This window comes from Cynocephalus volans, chromosome 1, assembly GCF_027409185.1.
Source record: "Cynocephalus volans isolate mCynVol1 chromosome 1, mCynVol1.pri, whole genome shotgun sequence".
Lineage (NCBI taxonomy): Eukaryota > Metazoa > Chordata > Mammalia > Dermoptera > Cynocephalidae > Cynocephalus > Cynocephalus volans.
Window position 1 is genome coordinate 257,511,318 of NC_084460.1, and position 20,279 is coordinate 257,531,596.

Genomic DNA, 20,279 nt, shown 5'->3' on the forward strand with positions numbered 1-20,279 from the left:
GGTTTGGAAGACTGGTATGTGGTTTCAGTTTATAGTTATAAATGTGGGCCTCGGTAATGGGTACATGCTAATGTTGCCAGAGAAGAAGAGGAACAAGATTGGCACAAGGGCTTGTATTCGTTGGAACCTTACTTTTGCCACTTTTTTAAAAAAAAGTGAAGTCAAGATCTGTGCTTATAAGAAAATAAGTATGACATTTATGCTGTACTTGAGATGGGGGTGGGTGTCAGTAGTACAAGCCAGTTTTCTGAGTGTTCACATACTTTAATTGGTAAATATTCATGTCAGTTTGAAATCAGAGGCTCTCTAGAGTCCTGAAAGAATAAATATCCCTTTTGGCCTTTAACTTATTTATATTAAGATTATACTCTCCGTGAGATGAATCAGGCCCTGTCTTTAGGGACAGCAGTTTAGAAATATCTGTACAGACAAGGAAAAGGTAAGTGTTCAACTTAGGTGCTTTGACTTGAAATAAACCGATGGCAGGGTCATTTGGTGATATCTGAAGCCTCATGTGTATGTATGCATATGTGTGTTTATGTGTCATATATGAGTATTCATGCTTGAAATAATTTTGCATTATTTTGGATCTAGTAGTAGTGGGAATATAAAGCTAAAATGCAGTACTGGGGGCACGAGATAAAGGCTTATATAAACAATCCATAGAGAGTTCAGGGAATGAAAACTTCCTTTGTATTTGCTGTAATATATTCTCCTGTGTTTCTTGCCAATGATGATAATAAAAGTGGCATCTCTGAACTATTGTCTGGAGGTTGGAGGAGCTGGAGAGGAGGAAGGCTCGCAAGAAATCTCAGCAATGCTTTTCTTCCCTGCATGAAAGTGGTAGAAGAAATGAATATCCTAATGTTTACCGTTCCTCATGGAGCTCACTCCAGTAGTGACTTTGCCACTGCTTGGAGAGAATCCACTCATTCATTCATTCATAACTTGGTATTGATTACATTTTCTGTTTATAGCTCTGTGGATGGCACAAAGATTAATTACATAGAAAGGCTCTGCCCTAGAGGAGTTTATACTCAGGTAGGGGATACAAAGATGTGTACATAACTAATTATAACACAGAATGATTTTCTGACATGTATTCAGGGCTTCAATAACTTTCCAAGTGCTTTTATACACTTTTATTTAATCTTCTGAAGTATGTGGCTATTATTTTTTCTTTGGCTGCTGGCTGGCAGGAAGATTGAAACCCTTGACCTTGGTATGTGGCTATTTTGTAGATGAAGAAACCAAAGTTCAGCCAGGCGAATGACTTGCTGGAGGGCATGTAGGTGCTGAGTTGTAGATCTGGGGCCTAAGGAATCCAATCCAGGATGTTTTCTTCCTGTGTATTCACTGTGTTTTCCACCGTCCCTGTTGTGCAGTAGTACAGAGAGGGGGCACTTGCTTCTGGCTGGTAGACAAGGCCAAGGCCACTGAGCAGCCCTGGAGCTTGGTTATACAGAGAATGGTGGAAAGGGCTTTGAGGGACAGAAAGAGATCAGTGTGTGCTACTGTTCTGATAAACAAGCTGGAAAAACCTGTTACTTAAAAAAGACCCTGGTTCCCGATATTTTCATTATTTTTTCTTTCTGTGTTCCTTTTCCTTATGTAAATGCATTCATTCAACTAATGCATTTAGAATATACTTATTACATGCGAGGGGAAAGACTCATTGATATCAGCTTTACAAAATAAGAGTGGAGGTGGCTTTCCTTGAGGATGTCAGTAATCCAGCCAGAAGATAAAATGATGAGAGGGGGAACAATGTGATTCATTGTACTTCTGGGTTCAAGTTATGACTTCCCTGAGAAAGGAATCATGGGCTTCTTACGTCACCTCTCAGGAACATTTTTCTCTAAGGAGTCTAACATTCACTTTGCAGAGCTATATTGAGGAATAAATCTGATTATGAATATGAGGACGCCACATTCAGTAAGTTGTCAATATTAGTGGCTTTTCATGCCTTCTGAAGAAAAGCCAAGGTCCTTGACTGGTGTACAAAGCCCTCTGTGGTCTGGTTGGCCAAATTTAAGCTCTTCCTCTATCCCAGTCCTTCTCCAGTCTCCTGCCTTCAGACTGGTCTCTCTAATGTGCACCCTCGTTGCCCTGTGATCTATCCAGTATGTAGGGGTGCGGCATCCCAGCTGTCAAGAGAAGGGGTCAGTACTGGTTCCACCGTGTCACACTGACAGTGTGACCTCAGCAAGTTATGTCCTTGCTTTGTGCCAGTCTTGTGAGCTTTCAGATGATTAAGCATAAAGGGCCCGGTACATGGTAAATGTTGTCATTATTAGTTCTAAGTACTCTGACCTTGCCACTCCCCTGTTTACAGTCCTGCAGCTCTAGAGTTTAGAGTTCTCTAGTTTAGAGTCCTATCAGCTCTGTTGTTCTTAATTTGGACTCTGCCCATCTCTCTCTAGCTCATCTCTCATCCTCTCTTCCCCATGCTGTTCCTTGCAGAGACACGGAGCTGCTCATAGCCCCTCACCTCTACCTCTATGAGGTTTTGACCTTTGTTTTTGTCTAAAAGCCCTTTGTCTTACTAATTCATTCTTCAGAACTGGTTTTTCCACCTCTTGAAGATTCTCTTATTCCAGTCACCAACCCCTGTCTAGGTCTTATCTTGGTCAGCAGTGTTTTGCATATATCTTTATCGTTGGGCTTAATGTGTTGGGTTGCCATTTTCTATGTGTACTTTTCTTTCCTGCTTTTGACTGAGAACTCATGAAAGATGTGGCCTTGATTAATTATCTCTACATTCCCAACTTGTTCTTCACATATAGTAGACTTTCAGTAAGTACTTGTCAATAAGTGAGTTAGAAGAGGAACCTTACCTATTTTAAATACGTTATATTGTCAGAATTATTTTCCACTTAGCTAGAAGGGGCAAAATTTACCTCATTAGTAAATTTTGAGGAGGGGAAGGTCAACAGGAGGACTGGCCTGGCCCTACTCAATAGGGGACCCTGTGTCATTATAAGGCAGGGTGAGATGTTGGGGGTCTGGGACTGGACAAGTACCATGGCAAACCCAATAGCACCATTTTGCCTCTGATGGGTCTTCAGTCATTTGCTTATAAAGGCAGTAGTTCTGTATTTAGCTTAGTGATGGTAGGTAGCATCAGCTGTTTGGTATTGGATAGCATTTTTCTAATATGTGAAAAGATTTTTTTCTTCATTGCTTTGAAACTCCTGTGTATTGATAGGAGTAATTTCTTCATTATATTGAAACTCCAGTATACTGTTCTGAAAAATCTCAGCAGTGCCCAGTTGTGGACACGTGATATGACATTTTCTATTTGGTTCTCCGAATCACCTGGATTTTAATAGAAAGAGCCTTAAGTATAGCATGTGGGTTAAATAAAGCATGTCTTTAGTGTGCAGTAAGTCAGTGCCGTTTTGGTTCATAGAGAATGCATGGGAAAAGGTAACATGGGCCACAAGGATGGATTTATTTATTTTAAGAATTTGAAGGAAATAAAATGTGATGCCTCAGTTTGCTTTCTAAAGCATCAGAGTAGCCTTTAAAGAACCTGTGGTTACATTTGAGCTGAATTCTAAGGAAATTTTTTCTATTATGCCCTGCAGCTTTGCCCTGTCAGATGAAGCATACAGATCCCTACGAGATCAAGATAAAGACCAATGTATTCTCATTACTGGGGAGAGTGGAGCAGGAAAAACAGGTAAGGCTACCACCAAACCACCTTACTTTCTTGTCTGTAGAATGTAACTTCTGCAAAGAATGATGATAGCACAGAGGGCATTTGGGGCCACTTTGGGGGCTCCTTTACAGGAGGCGACTGATTAGGATCATGAAATGATCTCTGGAAAGGACATGCCTCATCTGTCACTGAAGAAACAAGGTGCCTATCAAGGGAGTCCCACCCATTATGGGCGTTTAGTGCTAGATTCTAGACCTTTCTATCGCAGTCTCTGCGTGCTTCAAGGTCATTTACCTTTCTTCCAAGACATCAAAGCCTGTGTGCCCCTGCAGAGTCAGACCATTTCCCTGAAGAATACCAATTTACTCAGACTTTCAGAGGTTGCAGCCACGCCCATTGTCTGCTAAAAAGTGCGGGAAAGCACCAGGAAAATGCTTGCATTTTATTCTGGAGTTTTCCTCTGAAGCCTAAAAAGTTGAGATTTTTGTATGTACTTTTTAGACACTTGACAACCTCCCCAGAAAACAAACCTGAAATGGAGGGATTATGCTTTTTTTTTGCTTGTGCTTTTAATATAAGCGTTTCATATGATTATGGTCTTGAGTGAGAACGTAGCTTTACACACAGTGCCCAGCTACCTGGACAAGATTCAAAAGAGCCACACTCTCTGAATCCAGACTTGGAAAGGTTAAAACCACTTTGTCGGTGGGGTTTTTTTTTTTGACGAAACTGAGGAGTCAGGGGAGGAGGATGGTAAGGGAGATGGTACTTCATAACGTTTCATCTGTGAAATGCTTTTGTCTTGTAGATGAGAATCTGATTCTGTAACTGGTAATTTCTTTTAGTATGCAAAGGTGGGATTTTAAATGTTTCCACTTTGCATAGTTATTTAATTATTAGACTTATACATTTTGAGTCCCCATTCATCAAGAGAAGAAAATCCACCATAGGTGTTCATTCAGCCGACTGAATCCATTTTGGTCATAAGCTCTTAGGAAGATTTGGGTCTTGAAAGCCTCGCTGTCTGCTTTGAAATGGCTGTGTGTCCCTACAGAGTCATTCTACTCTACTCCTTCCTCTACTGTCTTCAGGACTGCCGCCCCCTCCCTCCTCCACTGCCATGCTGTTGGGTAATAAGCATAGCAGCTAACCTATGTTGACACTTACCATGTGCTGGGTATTGTGCTTATTTAGCATCTTACGTGTATGAGATAAATATTTTTGTGTATCCCCGTTTTGATGATGAGGAAATTGAGACACAGAAAGGCTCAGCAATTTATCTAATCTTACACAGTGAATAAGTGGCAGAGTTGGGATTTTGACTATTGGAGGTATAGTTCTAGGGTCCCTGCTTTTATCCACTATACTAAGCTGCATCTCTTTACCTTGAACATGGTTCTTTTTGAGTGCCATGCTACCATTGCCTGTGTTGGTAAATCTCCTTCAGCTGGCCTCCTATGTCTTTTTCAGGGGTGGATTTTATTTTGTGTCTCTACTACCTAGTTTAATGTCTGGCACACAGTAGGCAATCACTGTATATTTGAATGATTGAATAAATATTATCTTCCAATCCAAGGAGCCAGCCTCATATCTTTATTGAAGTGACTGACAAAAATACTGAACAGGAAATAGCTGAAGACTGATCTTCATGGAAATTGCCCAGTCTCATTTAAAATATAGTTCTGGCCTACTAAAAGTTAATTGACTGTTTGGCTTAGTTCTGGGTATCTTTCTCTCTTTCTTTTTTTTTTTTTGCAGCTGGCTGGCACAGGGATCTGAACCCTTGACTTTGATGTTATAAGGCTGTGCTATAACCAACTGAGCTAACTGGCCAGCACCAAACTTTTTAACTTTTTTTTGGCAGCTGGCCAGTACAGGTATCGAACCCTGCTCTTGGTTGGGTATCTTTCTGTATCTTTCTATATTCTCTCCTTATGTAGTCTCAACTATTCTCTGATTATATTAATGATTTCTACTTTTATACTTCCAGCCAATACCATCTTTTCCCCCTGGAGGCTTGCTGTGACCAGCCAGTACCTCTTGTCTGATCTCCCAATACATCCAGTGTCTACCTGATATTACCACTGTTTCTCCTGTACAAACTAAGGATATACAGAACAGAACTCTTGATTTCTCGCTGTACCCCCCTGTAACCAAACCTCCTTATCTCAATAAGTGAAATCACCAGTCTACCTTCTTATCAAGCTAGGAATGTTTGTGTCATCCTTGATTTCTTCCTTTCCTGTATTTCCCACATCAAATCCATTTTTTAAACCTGTCAGTTCTATCTCTAGAATATATCTCATGCCAGGCTGTGTTTTCCTTTTCTTTGTGTCCATATGGAGACTAGTTCAAGCCACCAACCCTTATCTCCCACGAAGACTGTAGCAATGTCTAATGAGTATCTCTCGCTAATGAGGGAACCCTCTTGCCTATTCCCAGTCCCTTTTGACAGACATCAGTCTTTGGCTGTTCAGGTCTCCTTTTTACCTGTAGGAAATTTAACAGAACATGGGCATCTTGGGAGAATGCTTTTATATCTTCCTTGTCATGGACCGGTTCTTTCACGTGAAACAGAATTTAAGTTTTAGAAGCTGGGCAGCTTCTTGTTATCCCCAGGTTCACCAATGAACATTTTGACAAGGCAAGTTAAAAACTTGATGCTGCCTCTCACGCCCACCCTCCAACAATTGACTGTATCTATAAGCCCACCCATTCACTTCCCATGGGTTCCTTTTTATTTTCACTTGGAAGAAGAGATGAAAATATTCCTAAGCCTCTTAAATTCTTTTGTTTTTTTTAGGTACTCTTTTTCATTACTGACTATATATATATATATATATATATTTTTTTTTTTTTCTTTTTTTTCTTTTTTTCCTTTTCCTTTTCTTTTCTTTTTCCCCTGAGGGTTTTCTGATTGTATCAATTTGTTCCTAAGTGAGTCATCAGAACTGGGTTGTGGTCATTGGTTTGGCTGGTCTTGGCCAGTTCTTCATCTCCTCTGGAACATGTGTTCCAAGAAGACAGCACATCCACTAATTAGCTTTGTCAGCATATGGCATCCTTCTCAGAGTGCTGTTAACTTCACTGCTTCCTCCTGAAACCAGAGTCCATCACCCGTCGGCAACGGTGTCTTCCTTATTGAAAGACTGAGTGGAGGTTGCTGGTGCTGCTTCAGAGAGTTGGCATTTATTCTTTCTGAGAGAAAAAAATAAACACCTCATTCCTCTGGTAGAACTCGAGTGGCAGCGTGGAGTTCATTCTTCTTTTTTGTAGTTTTCTTCTCTTGGTATTTTTCTTCTCAGTAACTTGTCCTGTTGGCTTCAATGCCCCAATCACCAAAGGAAATCCTTTTCTCCCTGTCATCTTTCCTGGATTTAGTCCTTCCTGGGATTCCTTTGCCCCCTGTCATAGTCTGTAGCATGGACAGCTGTTTCTCAGGGCTGTCACGTCTTCCTCTGGCAGTGCCATTCTGTTTATAGCACACCAGATTGGGTGCTGCTTCAAGCAGGAGGCTGGAGGAAGGTACCACAGACACTCTAGAGCAGAGGTGCTCAAATCCTGTGTGGTAAAGCACCAGGTGCACCCCTACCCCCAATCTGACTGACACTAAGAAAATAAAAGACACAAAATGTAAGCCGTAATTTTTTACTTTAAACAGACAAAACAAACTACCAAATTGCTACGAATTTTAAAAAGCCTTCTCTCACATGTAGACCAGTAACAGTCAGTCAGTCCATGGACTGGCCGACTTTGAGTAGTGCTGGTCTGCGGATCATATATATTTCGAGTACTGCTCGCTAGAGATCACTCAAAGCATTTGTGTTGTTTTTGAGCTCCTGTGCTTCCTAGGTCTGGTGATGAACTGTAGTCTCGGATGCTTCAGCTGTCCATTATCACTAAAACTCCTGGTGCTGGGAGTAGATACTACTCTTGAGAGCTGCTGCTTTTAAATACCCGCTAAGCTACACTCTTTGGTGCTTCCTGTCCACGAGCCCTTCTTTTCCCTTATAGCTCCCAAGAGCATCTCCTGCCTTTCTGTCCCCCTGGAGGACATGCAGTGTTTTGCTGACTTATTCCTATCTTTTTCTACTTTTCCTTCTTTTTGAAAGCAGGGATACAAAAACTGCTTCAAATTTTACTATGATTTTAATTGTCATTATGCTATATAATTGAGTAAAGACTAGAATTTTTGTATTGTTAGAAGTCTGTTTCATGGGGATTGCTTATGGGAAGATGAAATGATGGAAGGTAATGTAGAAATTGCAGCATGGGGAGTATGAGGAATTTGGAGAAATTTGAGAGGGAATTTGATCTCAGTTTTAAGCAGAAGAGGGATTGCAGGCCATTTTTGAAACGTTGCGTCATCTTTTTCTCTAAAATTGTTTTTGAGTATGTGTAGTTATTAAAATTCATGTTACAAAGAATAATTATGATTTGTGATAATGGATACGCTAATACTGTTGATTTAATCGTCACATATTGTACACAAATAATGATAGTCAACACTGTACCTCCCAAAATATGTAAAATCAAATATGCTTCAATAAAAAATAAGTAAAAAATAAAAAAAAAAGAATTTGTGTTAGTAAATGAAAGAAGAAGATAACTAACATTTATTGAGAGCCTGAAATGTGCTATGTGCTATATATTCTTTTCATTAAAAATCTTTACTTAATAGTTTATATAGAACTACCATGTAGTATCAGAGGGCTTATTTTATAAGATGTAATTAATTTAACTAGGTCATAAACCCTCCCTGGCAGATGATGATGTTACTGGTCGTAACCATCAGAGACACTCTTAAGCTGGAGAGTTATGTAACGTGGGCACTTAGGGAGAGGTGTGAACTCTTCAAGTCCTTTGGGGTGCTATTTAATTCATTACTGCTGTGCTAAATAAAAAATTCGTCATGTCTCATAAAAGTGCCCAAGTATTTCTAGGGAGTGCACTCACAATTCACTACCATGAATGCAAATAGCTTGTGGAAAACCATTCAAGGGCTGATGGGGGCAGGGAGGGCAGAACAGGAGGGAACCATCAGAACTACATTTTTCCAGGGACATCAGAATGAATCTCTGGGCCTGAGAAGATGATCTCGAGACAAGAAAACATTATAAATTGTTTGGTTTCTAATTTTACAGCTACATCAGTTACTAGGAACTCTTGAGCTGTCTGCTAGAAGAGTTATGAGGTCTGCCTTGCTCATTACGACCTTTGGTTCTAAACCCCAGAAGACCTTATAGTACTTGTGCTTTTTTATCTGCCAAGGTTCTCCTACTCTGCCAGTGACAGAGATGCCACTGATTTACTGTAGCCTGGACATCGATGAGTGTTTCACACTGCTGGAAATGTCCACAGTGAGGCAGAACAGCTAAGCAAACTCAAGGCCAAAATGCAGTGAGCTTTTGTTTGTTTCCTTCCCGTGTGAGAAAGGCCCCTCTTGATTCACATTTTGTGTGAATTATCAGAGGTTTTGTGGCTCTCTTTCAGAAGCAGGTGACAGAGTTATATTTCATTTTTTAAAACTTTATTTTTGATGGCTGGCTGGTACAGAGATTGAATCTTGGTGTTATCATCACCATGCTCTGACCAGTTGAGCTAACTGGTCAGCCCTATGTAGTTATATTTCAATAAGAACATTGCCAGTTGTGACTCTTCCTGGAACAAAGGCTGCATCTGTCATTGGAAGACCCATGCTTTTTGTACTCTTGATGTACAGTTTACTGCTGCTTGTTGGATCAGTTTGAACGTGCAGCATGGCAGACTCAAGACTGCTAAAAGGGGGGTTCCTCTAAGTTGCAGAGTGCTTGTTTCATTGTACACATACATGGCCTCGTTGATTTAGGCAGTTTTACTAATTAGGTCTCTTAAGCACCAGACCTGTGCAGGCTCAGTCCCTAGAAAAATTTGGGTATAACCAAGGGGATAGGTATAGAGGTGGATAAATACATCAGCATGTGGGAATAAATGTGTGGTGCTCTCTGTATGTCATATATGACATTGACCTATATGATCAACATGTGACACATATGATATTACATGTGTCTGTGAATGCATCTATAGATACAGGTTACTCCTGGATAAATTATATTAGAAGCTTTGTGAAAAAAAGCTCATAATAAGCTTCGCTTATACTCATACCTTTTTTTCCTGTCTCAGTGATTGAATCTATGTGAAGCCCACTCAGTTAACATGCATCTTTTGATATCTTAGGAGTGAGATTCCCATACTTTTGTCCTCATGATTACAATGTCGTTCATTGAAATGCTTGTTTTTCCTCTCTTGTTTACCTACTGCTGTTGCACAATGCTTTCTTTCATTAAAAAATTATGTATGAATTCATATAATTCTACGATTATGTGATAATCACATAGTAATATATATGTTATTCATAACACAGTGCAACGTGCCAGAGAATATAGAATTAAATTAGTTATTCTCATATACCTCTGATAGGAGTTTAAAATCTTTAGAATCATAAACCTTTTTCCATTCTTTGTAGAAACTAATTCTGACCTAGATATTCTGATCAAGAAGTATTTCACTACAGGCCATTTGGCCATTAGTGCAGACTATGTGTTAAACACTAGATGTTCTACCGTTTTCTGGAGGGAAGAGATTTTGACCTTGAAGACTTCATATTTTGTTTGTCCAATATTGATGAATTTAAGATCCAAGTTTCATTCCGACATATATGTACATAAATTTACATATGTAAAGTATCTGAGTTAGAGAAAATGATGAACCAAGAATTGATTCTAAGCAATGCTGTTACATTTTGTTAATTTTAAATGCCAATATTCTTATATTTAAAAGTCAACGTAATTCAAAATTTAGACTTTGAAAGATGGAGGATGATATTCAATTCTTGATTCTCCTCAGAAATATAGTATTTTTCATTTATAGAGGTTATTATATAAAGATTTGATTTGTATAAATGTATTAATATTTGAATACAGATCCAAATTTATTTGAACTTTAGCACTGAAGAGCCAAAAGGAAATGAAGTAGAAAGCCTCAAGAGATAACTACTATTTCCTGTTTCCAACATGGTGAAATGTTATGAAAACAGTCCTGTACACTTTGTTGGAGCTCGCAACTCATTATTACTGATTTACTCATTTCTGTAAAGTAGTGCCTATCTCATGAACTACTTGCATTAAAGATTAAGTATTATGTCAGAAGAAAAGTTTTAAGAGTTGTCGCTTTTTCAGACAGTGCAACTTTGGTGAAAATTAGTTCTAATCCTAGATTCTAAAAATGACATTAAAATGAGCCCAGTAATAGAGTTCTGGAAGATAGTTAAGAATATGAACATAGAAACTTTTTAACAACTTGGAAATAAATTGTTAAAACAACTTGAACTATATCCTTGAACTATATTTAAAAATTATATTTGAATTGCTTAAATAGGTTTTAAAGTTAATAAAAGTGATTCCTAGTTTCAATTTAAGTTAATCCATCTTCATATGCTAGTAGATGTTACGGGTTTCTATGCAGTTTAACAGCCAGGTAATGTAAGTGCAACCCAGACTTCAAGGGGTCTTTTCATGATGCCATTTGCCAACAGATTTGACCCCAAGAGAACTTGATCCCATCTCATTTTGGCCATTAAAAGGTCTCTGAGGGGCCAAATTGATTCTAGCCCCCACCAAAGGGTCCTCATTCTTGGCTGATTTCCCCCCCTCTCCCCCCAAGGCAGTTTTTGCCCCATGTCCAGAACAGGATTTCCAGACAACTCAGTATGGTCATAAATCTCAGGTTTGATGTTTGGTTATAGTAAGGTTTGTAATTTCCAGAATAATAAAAAAAAACCCAGCCTGGCCTGGACTTTTTATATTTCTTGTCAGTTTACCTAAAAGAAAACTTATGTTTTCATCTAAAATGTATGTGTGTGTGTGTATTTGCCACTGTCTAAGACAGTTATTTTGCCTATAAATATGTTCCTTCTCTTAGTATTCTAATGAGAAGAAAGACAGGCCAGCAGTTTGTCAAAAAGAAGCATGTACATAATATATGTGAGCGTGTAGGTGGGCATGGGAGCAAAGAATGCTGCTGAGGAAGCAGAACGATGGGAAAGCAAGCCTGGAGGTGCGTGGCTTCCGAGGCCAGACTGCAGAATGGGACGCAGCGGGGGTTCAGGGGCGCAGAGCCAGTGCTTGAGACGGATAGCACAGATGGCAGGAACTTGCTGGGAGGGCAGCCTCACCTGAACTTGAGAGCCAGAGAGCTAGAAAGAAAGTATCCTGAAGTGACCACAAGAGTTTCACCTTGGACTGGTGGGTAGAGGGAATTATGGCACCAAGGAGTCAAATGAAATGTGATAGTTTATAAACTGTTTGTCCGTAAGTGAGGCCGGGTCAGTCTGAACAGAGCAACAGGACTGTGTACCTATAATTTACCGGCTTTAGTGTAGTTAAACCCTGAGAACAATGGAAAATGTAGTTAAGGAACTTTAAGCAGTAGGAGATGTGTTATGTGGACGATGCCCTGTGAAGGAAGGTGTTGCAAAGGTGAAAAGGCTACTGTTTCTGAGTTATAGTCTTTAAAGGGAGACAACAGAAACTGCCAGCTAATCTATTTGGACCCATTTTCATTACCCAGAAAGCAAATTGGAGGGAGCTTTAACTCCAAACATTGTGGAAGTACCCAACCTCCCACCATAGTTCTCCAGACTCCATGAGGTCGTTTACTCCCCCTGTACCATGTCTGCTAACACTCCAAAAGCAGTCATCTTAGGACCTGAGCTCTTTATGTGACCTGCTTAGATTCTTGGCGCTTGGTGGTTCCTGTTAGATGATGTTTTTAGGTGGCTCACGTTGGGCAGTGTGCCCAAAGTGGCATTCCATTTCTTTTATTTTTCCCTGTCAGTGGTGAGAGGTGGGACTAGAATCCACCTGCAGGCCTTCCCACAAGAAACAGTGTTGAGATTGCCCCGTTGCACCTATAGGCAGAGGTGCCATCACCTTGGGAAGGCTCTCCTGCCTACAGACAATGGCACCAGAGCAAAGATTTGAGGCAAAGCAAGATGTGGGAGACTGCCCAGACCAGGGAGTGTTTTATTCTGCCCACATTTAATAGTTGAGCATTTCCCAGATCCCGATTATGAAACATTAGAACTAAGACAGCTCAACAGAAAATGGATTCCATGGTAAGTAAATTTGGGAAATGAAGCGTTCTAGATCCTTTTCTGGAGTTCCACAATACACATGATCATATCAAAGGCTCTGAGAAACATTTTGATAATGAAACTTGTTTCAATGCATCTCATTCACTGTGGCCCCAAATTCATTTGACCTTGGACGTCATTTTCCTTGAATATTTATTAACATTCCTTGGAACTCAGTGTTGGAAAGATCAGGTCCTAGGAGGCAGGTGCTGATAGGGGACACTGACTGATAGGGGGCGGGTAAAACCACTGAAAATGCATTTTGTCCACCTCACCAGTTTGAACTAGAAAAATTTTTATGCCTTATGTGGCCTGCTGCTTCAGCAGCTTACCTCTCAGGCTTACTAGTGAAGCCTGTGAAAATGACCTTGCCTTGAAAGGCCTGTATTTCTTGTTATCAAATCCTTACATTAGCTGCTTAGTTTTTTAATTGAATTGAGGAATAATTAATTTGGTCTAATTGTGAGCAAACCAGATTGATTTAGAACATATTTTTGAGGAAGAGCAGTTCTTTTAAACTTTAAAAAATATATTTGGTGAAGATACTCAGGTTATCAAGTTATTTTTGGCTTGAATCATCTGTATATAATATAGTAATTGTCTAAATGATTGCTTTAAGAAGATAATTCTCCAGAGATTATGGCGGCTATGTTACTAAGCTATTTTTTTTAATAGTTCAGCAATAATCTTCAAGCATGGTCCCTATTATATGTGACTCAATGACATGTCATTGAACAGAAAGCACAAATGCTTAAAAAGGTTTCTGAAACATTATTTACTCCCAGGAATAAAGACATTTGAAAACACTGTTAGTGAGTCTTCTCCCCCAAATTTTCTCTTCCCAAAAAAGATTTTTAAAGTGTCTGCTTAATTAATTGTGCCTTGTTTTCATTCACAGAGGCCAGCAAGCTTGTTATGTCCTATGTGGCAGCTGTTTGTGGAAAAGGAGCAGAAGTTAATCAAGTCAAAGAACAGCTTTTACAGTCCAACCCAGTCCTGGAAGGTAGGATTTTCTGTGTATATTAGGTCAATGTGAGCCGAAGACTAGATTTAGTTTTCAGGGCACCTCCCTGGTGTGCTGAGAGGTAGTCTGGGAGGGAGGGGGAAGGGAGAGATTCAGGCCGAGCCCTGTGGAGCAAATAAACTGAATCCTAGGAACTCAGCTTCAGGTGCCTAAAGGAGGGAGCAGTTTACTCATGTAAAAGGAGCTTTCCCACTTACAGTCATTTTTCTCCTTTCAATTTTTATTTGAATTATTTAAATGTTGCTGAAAGATAATCAACTGATATTTGCATCTGATGGTGCAGTGCTGTGCTGTCTTATCCTTCAGGATAACACCTGTGGCTGGTTATTTCTATTGTCAGGGGAACACTTAAGGACCAATTTTTTCAGTGTTGTACAAAGCCGAAACCTGACGATTCTACAGTTAGCTCTGTGTATTAGTTCAGGCTCCCATAACAAAGTACCATAGACTGGGTGGCGAAAACAATAGAAATTTATGTTCTCACACTTCTGGAGGCTACAAGTCCAAAATCAAGGTTATAGCAAGGTATGTTTCATTCTGAGGCCTCTTCTGTTGGCCTGTAGGTGGCTGCCATCTCTGTGTGCTCACATGACCGCTTCTTTGTGCTCGAGTGGGGATCGTGAGTAAGAGTGAGCTCTCTGGTGTCTCTTCTTAGAACACTAATCCCATTGTGAGGGCCCCACCCTCATGACTTCCTCTAATCCTAATTACCTCTCAAAGGCCCAACACTCCAATACCATCACATTGGGAGTTATTTTTTCAACGTATAAATTTTGGGGGGGACACAGTCTATAAAACCATCAGAAAATGAAGAAAGATGAGTTTCCTTAATGCCGTGGAAGATGACATAAAACATCAAATCAAACTATCCTTACATTAGAAACAGTAAATCAAATCCTTTCCTTACTGATGGCAAGCTATTAAAGTCACTTCTTATTGTAAGCATATGTTTACTGTCATTTGACACCCTTGTTGGGGTAGAATAAGGTTGCTCAACCGTGGCACCATTGGACTGGATATGTCTTTTCTGTGGAGGGCTGTCCTGTGCATTGTGATGGTTAGCAGCGTCTCTGGCCTCTACTCACTGGGTGCCAGTTGCACCCTAACCTCTAGTAATTACGATGGAAAAATGTCTCCAGATATTGCCAGATGTCCCCTGGGGAGCCAAAACTACCTGTGATTAGAATCTCTGGGCTAGAGAAGTAGTCGGGTTTGATCCTTTGTTCAAAGTCATGGGAAGGACAAGATTTAACATGGGTTAAAGCAGAGCTGCTCTGGGGCAGGTGGGTATCCCCCAGTGTGCAGGGACAAAATCCTGTCTTTTGTCCTCAGGCCCAACCCCCTCCATTCCTTTCAGAGATGCTCCTGGACACTGAGCATTCACTTTGACCCTGAGACACCCTTCTGTGTTCAGTTTCTTCATTTTATTACAAAGAAACACCATGGATCTGTACCCCTGTATGGTAGAATAAGAGATAAGCAAAAGCTGAATCATCTATTACGTTATTTTTGATCTTTCCTTCCATTCAGTGCCTTAACTAATAAAGAAGCTGTTATAGAAAGTGGTATCTTCATTTTGTTGTTCCAGTATTTGACTCTTTGCTATCTTTTGCTTTTAAGTTAGGGTGCTACACATGTGCTCTATTTCTGAATATGCTCGTTTTAAGAATGCTGTGATCTAAAAGAGAAATGCTGTGGGATTCTATAGCTTGCATTACTGGAATCTGGCTCTTTTCGGTGGTATTTGAAACTAGGCTCCAGTGCAGGAAATGGAAGAAATTTTTATTGTGGGCATGTATTATCTGTTATAGCAATGCTATACTTTTTAACTGAAGCTGCTACTGTAAATGAACATTTAGAACAATGAACTTCAGGAAAACAATTAAGGAATGTGTCTCGAGTGTTCTATAATGGATCACTTGTTTTTGATTCTGTGGCTCACAGTAAAAGACTTTAGTGTTTAGGGTTGTGTTTAGTAATGTGTAACTCAGATTTGTTTGAAAGATGGCTTATGGCTTGCAAATGGTGCCCTGAGTAAAGTTTTTAGAAGCAGTTCTTTCACTTGCCCCTGACCTTCAGGCCACAATAAAGTGTGCTTTATGCATCAGCATCTTGAGCTGGACTTTGGGGCTGTGTAAGTTAGTTAATTTGGCAGCCCTACATGTTCACACCCACCACAGAGGACTGGCTTATGAAAACATGAGGAATGTCATGGTCGTCATGATAACTAGGTCAATACCCACCATTATCAAGGTTGTATTTGTGAAAGCCATTTAGCTGGTTGTGGACATGGGGGAAGGATGGGAACCTCTCCAGCAAGCATCCTTTTTAGGATTTCCAGAGTGCAGTTTTCCTGCCTCAACATGTCATCTCAGCCTATTTTCTATCGAAGAAAGAAAATAAGAGATCTACTAAACCATGCTTGGCCCAAGCAGCATCTCTAATGCAAAGAACTTTACATGTTTGACTCTGTAAATTTTGTCTCAATTGAACTTGAGCCAACTATTTTTTTTTTTTAATCAAAAGCATAGAAAAAGCCACCTAATGTAAAATACAACGCATCAGGTTTAGCTGCTGAGTATCCAAAGCTAACTTCTACTTAAACACGCACCCTCACTCCATGATCAGGTCACTGCTTTTTAAACTAGACCAGCTTTTAGCCCTTAGTTCTCGTTTGAGTGCTTGTTACTCTAATAATCTCCTCGTTTAATTTGTTTTTTTTTTTTTTTTTTTTTTTATGTTATAATTATATGAGAGGGATTTATTAGGATAATTAGTTCACGTGGCTATGAAGAAAAGTCCCACGATAGGCCGTCTGTAAACTGGATGCTGGTAGCATGGCTCAGTCCAAGTCCAAAGGCCTCAAAACCAGGGAAGCTGATGGTGTCCTTGGTGTAAGTTCTGGAACCCAAAAGCTGAAGAGTCTTGAGCTCTGATTTCCACGGACAGAAGAGAAGAGTGTATCGCAGCTCCAGTGGATGAGAGAGAGAGAGCTTCACCTCTTTCCTCTGTCTTCTGTTCTCTCCAGACCCCAGAGGATTGGACGGTTCCCACCCACACTGAGGGTGGGTCTTTCAAACCCAGGCCACTCAGGCTCTCATGCTAATCTCTGCTGGAAACACCCTCATAGACACACCTGAAAAGATTGCTTTACCAGGTTTCCCAGCATTCCTTCCTCTAACCAAGTTGACATCTAGAATTAACTTTCACAAAGGACTTATGGTAAATTTGCACTAAAGCTTAGTTCTAGAAAATTATATGCCCATATTAATGATTTTGTAAACATTCTAACATTTATTTATTTATTTATTTATTTATTTTTATTTTTTTTAAATTTTATTTTGTCGATATACATTGTAGCTGATTAATGCTCCCCATCACCAAAACCTCCCTCCCTTCTCCCTCCCCCCCTCCCCCCCAACCATGTCCCCTCCGATTGTCTGTTGCATCAACTTCAAACAATTGCGGTTGTTATATCTTCTTCCCCCCCCCCCCCGGTTTGTGTGTGTATGTGGGTATGTGTGTGTGTGAATTTATATATTAATTTTTAGCTCCCTCCAATAAGTGAGAACATGTGGTATTTCTCTTTCTGTGCCTGACTTGTTTCACTTAATATAATTCTCTCAAGGTCCATCCATGTTGTTGCAAATGGCAGTATTTCATTCGTTTTTATAGCTGAGTAGTATTCCATTGTGTAGATGTACCACATTTTCCGTATCCACTCATCTGATGATGGGCATTTGGGCTGGTTCCAACTCTTGGCTATTGTAAAGAGTGCTGCGATGAACATTGGGGAACAGGTATACCTTCGACTTGATGATTTCCATTCCTCTGGGTATATTCCCAACAGTGGGATGGCTGGGTCGTATGGTAGATCTATTTGCAATTGTTTAAGGAACCTCCATACCATTTTCCATAGAGGCTGCACCATTTTGCAGTCCCACCAACAATGTATGAGAGTTCCTTTTTCTCCGCAGCCTCGCCAGCATTTATCGTTCATAGTCTTTTGGATTTTAGCCATCCTAACTGGGGTTAGATGGTATCTCAATGTGGTTTTGATTTGCATTTCCCGGATGCTGAGTGATGTTGAGCATTTTTTCATATGTCTGTTGGCCATTTGGATATCTTCCTTAGAGAAATGCCTACTTAGCTCTTTTGCCCATTTTTTAATTGGGTTGCTTGTTTTCTTCTTGTAAAGTTGTTTGAGTTCCTTATATATTCTGGATATTAATCCTTTGTCAGATGTATATTTTGCAAATATGTTCTCCCACTCTGTTGGTTGTCTTTTAACTCTTTTAATTGTTTCTTTTGCTGTGCAGAAGCTTTTTAGTTTGATATAATCCCATTTGTTTATTTTTCCTTTGGTTGCCCGTGCTTTTGGGGTCGTATTCATGAAGTCTGTGCCCAGTCCTATTTCCTGAAGTGTTTCCCCTATGTTTTCTTTAAGAAGTTTTATTGTCTCAGGGTGTATATTTAAATCCTTAATCCATTTTGAGTTGATTTTAGTATACGGTGAGAGGTATGGATCTAGTTTCATTCTCCTGCATATCGATATCCAGTTCTCCCAGCACCACTTGCTGAAGAGGCAGTCCCTTCCCCAGTGAATAGGCTTGGTGCCTTTGTCAAAGATCAGATGGCAGTAAGTGTGTGGGTTGATTTCTGGATTCTCTATTCTATTCCATTGGTCAGTGTGTCTGTTTTTATGCCAGTACCATACTGTTTTGGTTATTATAGCTTTGTAGTATAGCTTAAAGTCAGGTAGTGTTATGCCTCCAGCTTTATTTTTTTTGCTGAGCATTGCTTTGGCTATTCGTGGTCTTTTATTGTTCCATATAAATGTCTGAATAGTTTTTTCCATTTCTGAGAAAAATGTCTTTGGAATTTTGATGGGGATTGCATTGAATTTGTATATCATTTTGGGTAGTATGGACATTTTCACTATGTTGATTCTTCCAATCCAAGAGCATGGAATATCTTTCCATCTTCTTGTATCCTCTCTAATTTCTCTCAGCAGTGGTTTGTAGTTCTCATTATAGAGATTTTTCACCTCCTTGGTTAACTCAATTCCTAAGTATTTTATTTTTTTGGTGGCTATTGTAAATGGGCAGGCTTTCTTGATTTCTCCTTCTGCATGTTCACTATTGGAGAAAAGAAATGCTACTGATTTTTGTGTGTTGATTTTGTATCCTGCTACTGTGCTGAAATCATTTATCAATTCCAACAGTTTTTTTGTAGAGGTTTTAGGCTGTTCCATATATAGGATCATGTCATCTGCAAACAGGGACAGTTTGACTTCATCTTTTCCAACCTGGATGCCCTTTATTTCCTTCTCTTCTCTGATTGCTCTGGCTAGTACTTCCAACACTATGTTGAATAGGAGTGGTGAGAGTGGGCATCCTTGTCTAGTGCCTGTTCTTAAAGGAAAAGCTTTCAGCTTTTCCCCATTCAGGATGATATTGGTAGTGGGTTTGTCATATATGGCTTTAATTATGTTGAGATACTTTCCCTCTATACCTAACTTATAGAGGGTCTTTGTCATGAATGAGTGCTGAACTTTATCAAATGCTTTTTCAGCATCTATAGAGATGATCATATGGTCCTTGTGTTTGAGTTTGTTAATATGGTGTATCACATTTATTGATTTGCGTATGTTGAACCAACCTTGCATCCCTGGGATGAATCCCACTTGATCGTGATGAATAATTTTTCGTATGTGTTGCTGTATTGTGTTTGCTAGCATTTTAGTGAGGATTTTTGCATCTATATTCATCAAGGATATCGGCCTGTAGTTTTCTTTTTTGGTTATATCTTTACCTGGTTTTGGTATCAGGATGATGTTTGCTTCATAGAATGAGTTTGGGAGATTTGCGTCTGTTTCAATCTTTTGGAATAGTTTGTAAAGAATCGGTGTCAATTCCTCTTTGAATGTTTGGTAAAATTCTGCTGTGAATCCATCTGGTCCTGGGCTTTTCTTTGTTGGAAGCCTTCTGATAACAGCTTCAATCTCCTTTATTGTTATTGGTCTGTTCAAATTTTCTACGTCTTCACGGTTCAGTTTTGGGAGCTTGTGTGTGTCCAGAAATTTATCCATTTCCTCCAGATTTTCAAATTTGTTGGCGTATAGTTGTTTATAGTAGTCTCGAATGATTCCTTGTATTTCAGATGAATCAGTTGTAATATCGCCTTTTTCATTTCTAATTTTTGTTATTTGAGTCTTCTCTCTTCTTTTTTTTGTTAGCCATGCTAATGGTTTGTCAATTTTATTTATCTTTTCAAAAAACCAACTTTTTGATTCGTTGATCTTTTGAATTGTTTTTTGGTTTTCAATTTCATTCAGTTCTGCTCTGATCTTAATGATTTCTTTCCGTCTGCTAACTTTAGGATTGGATTGTTCTTGTTTTTCTAGTTCTTTAAGGTGA

The 20,279-nt window shown here is 39.5% G+C and overlaps 1 protein-coding gene across 3 annotated transcripts in view; it reads left to right on the forward strand.

Annotated features, from left to right (window-relative positions):
* The window catches only part of MYO1B (myosin IB), a 171,136-nt gene that overhangs the window by 75,778 nt on the left and 75,079 nt on the right, over positions 1-20,279 (forward strand). For all 3 annotated transcript variants that reach the window (XM_063088395.1, XM_063088404.1, XM_063088414.1), the window contains exons 4-5: positions 3,591-3,685; positions 13,735-13,839. In XM_063088395.1, the coding sequence (XP_062944465.1) occupies positions 3,591-3,685; positions 13,735-13,839 (200 nt within the window). The remainder of the gene's footprint in view (positions 1-3,590; positions 3,686-13,734; positions 13,840-20,279) is intronic.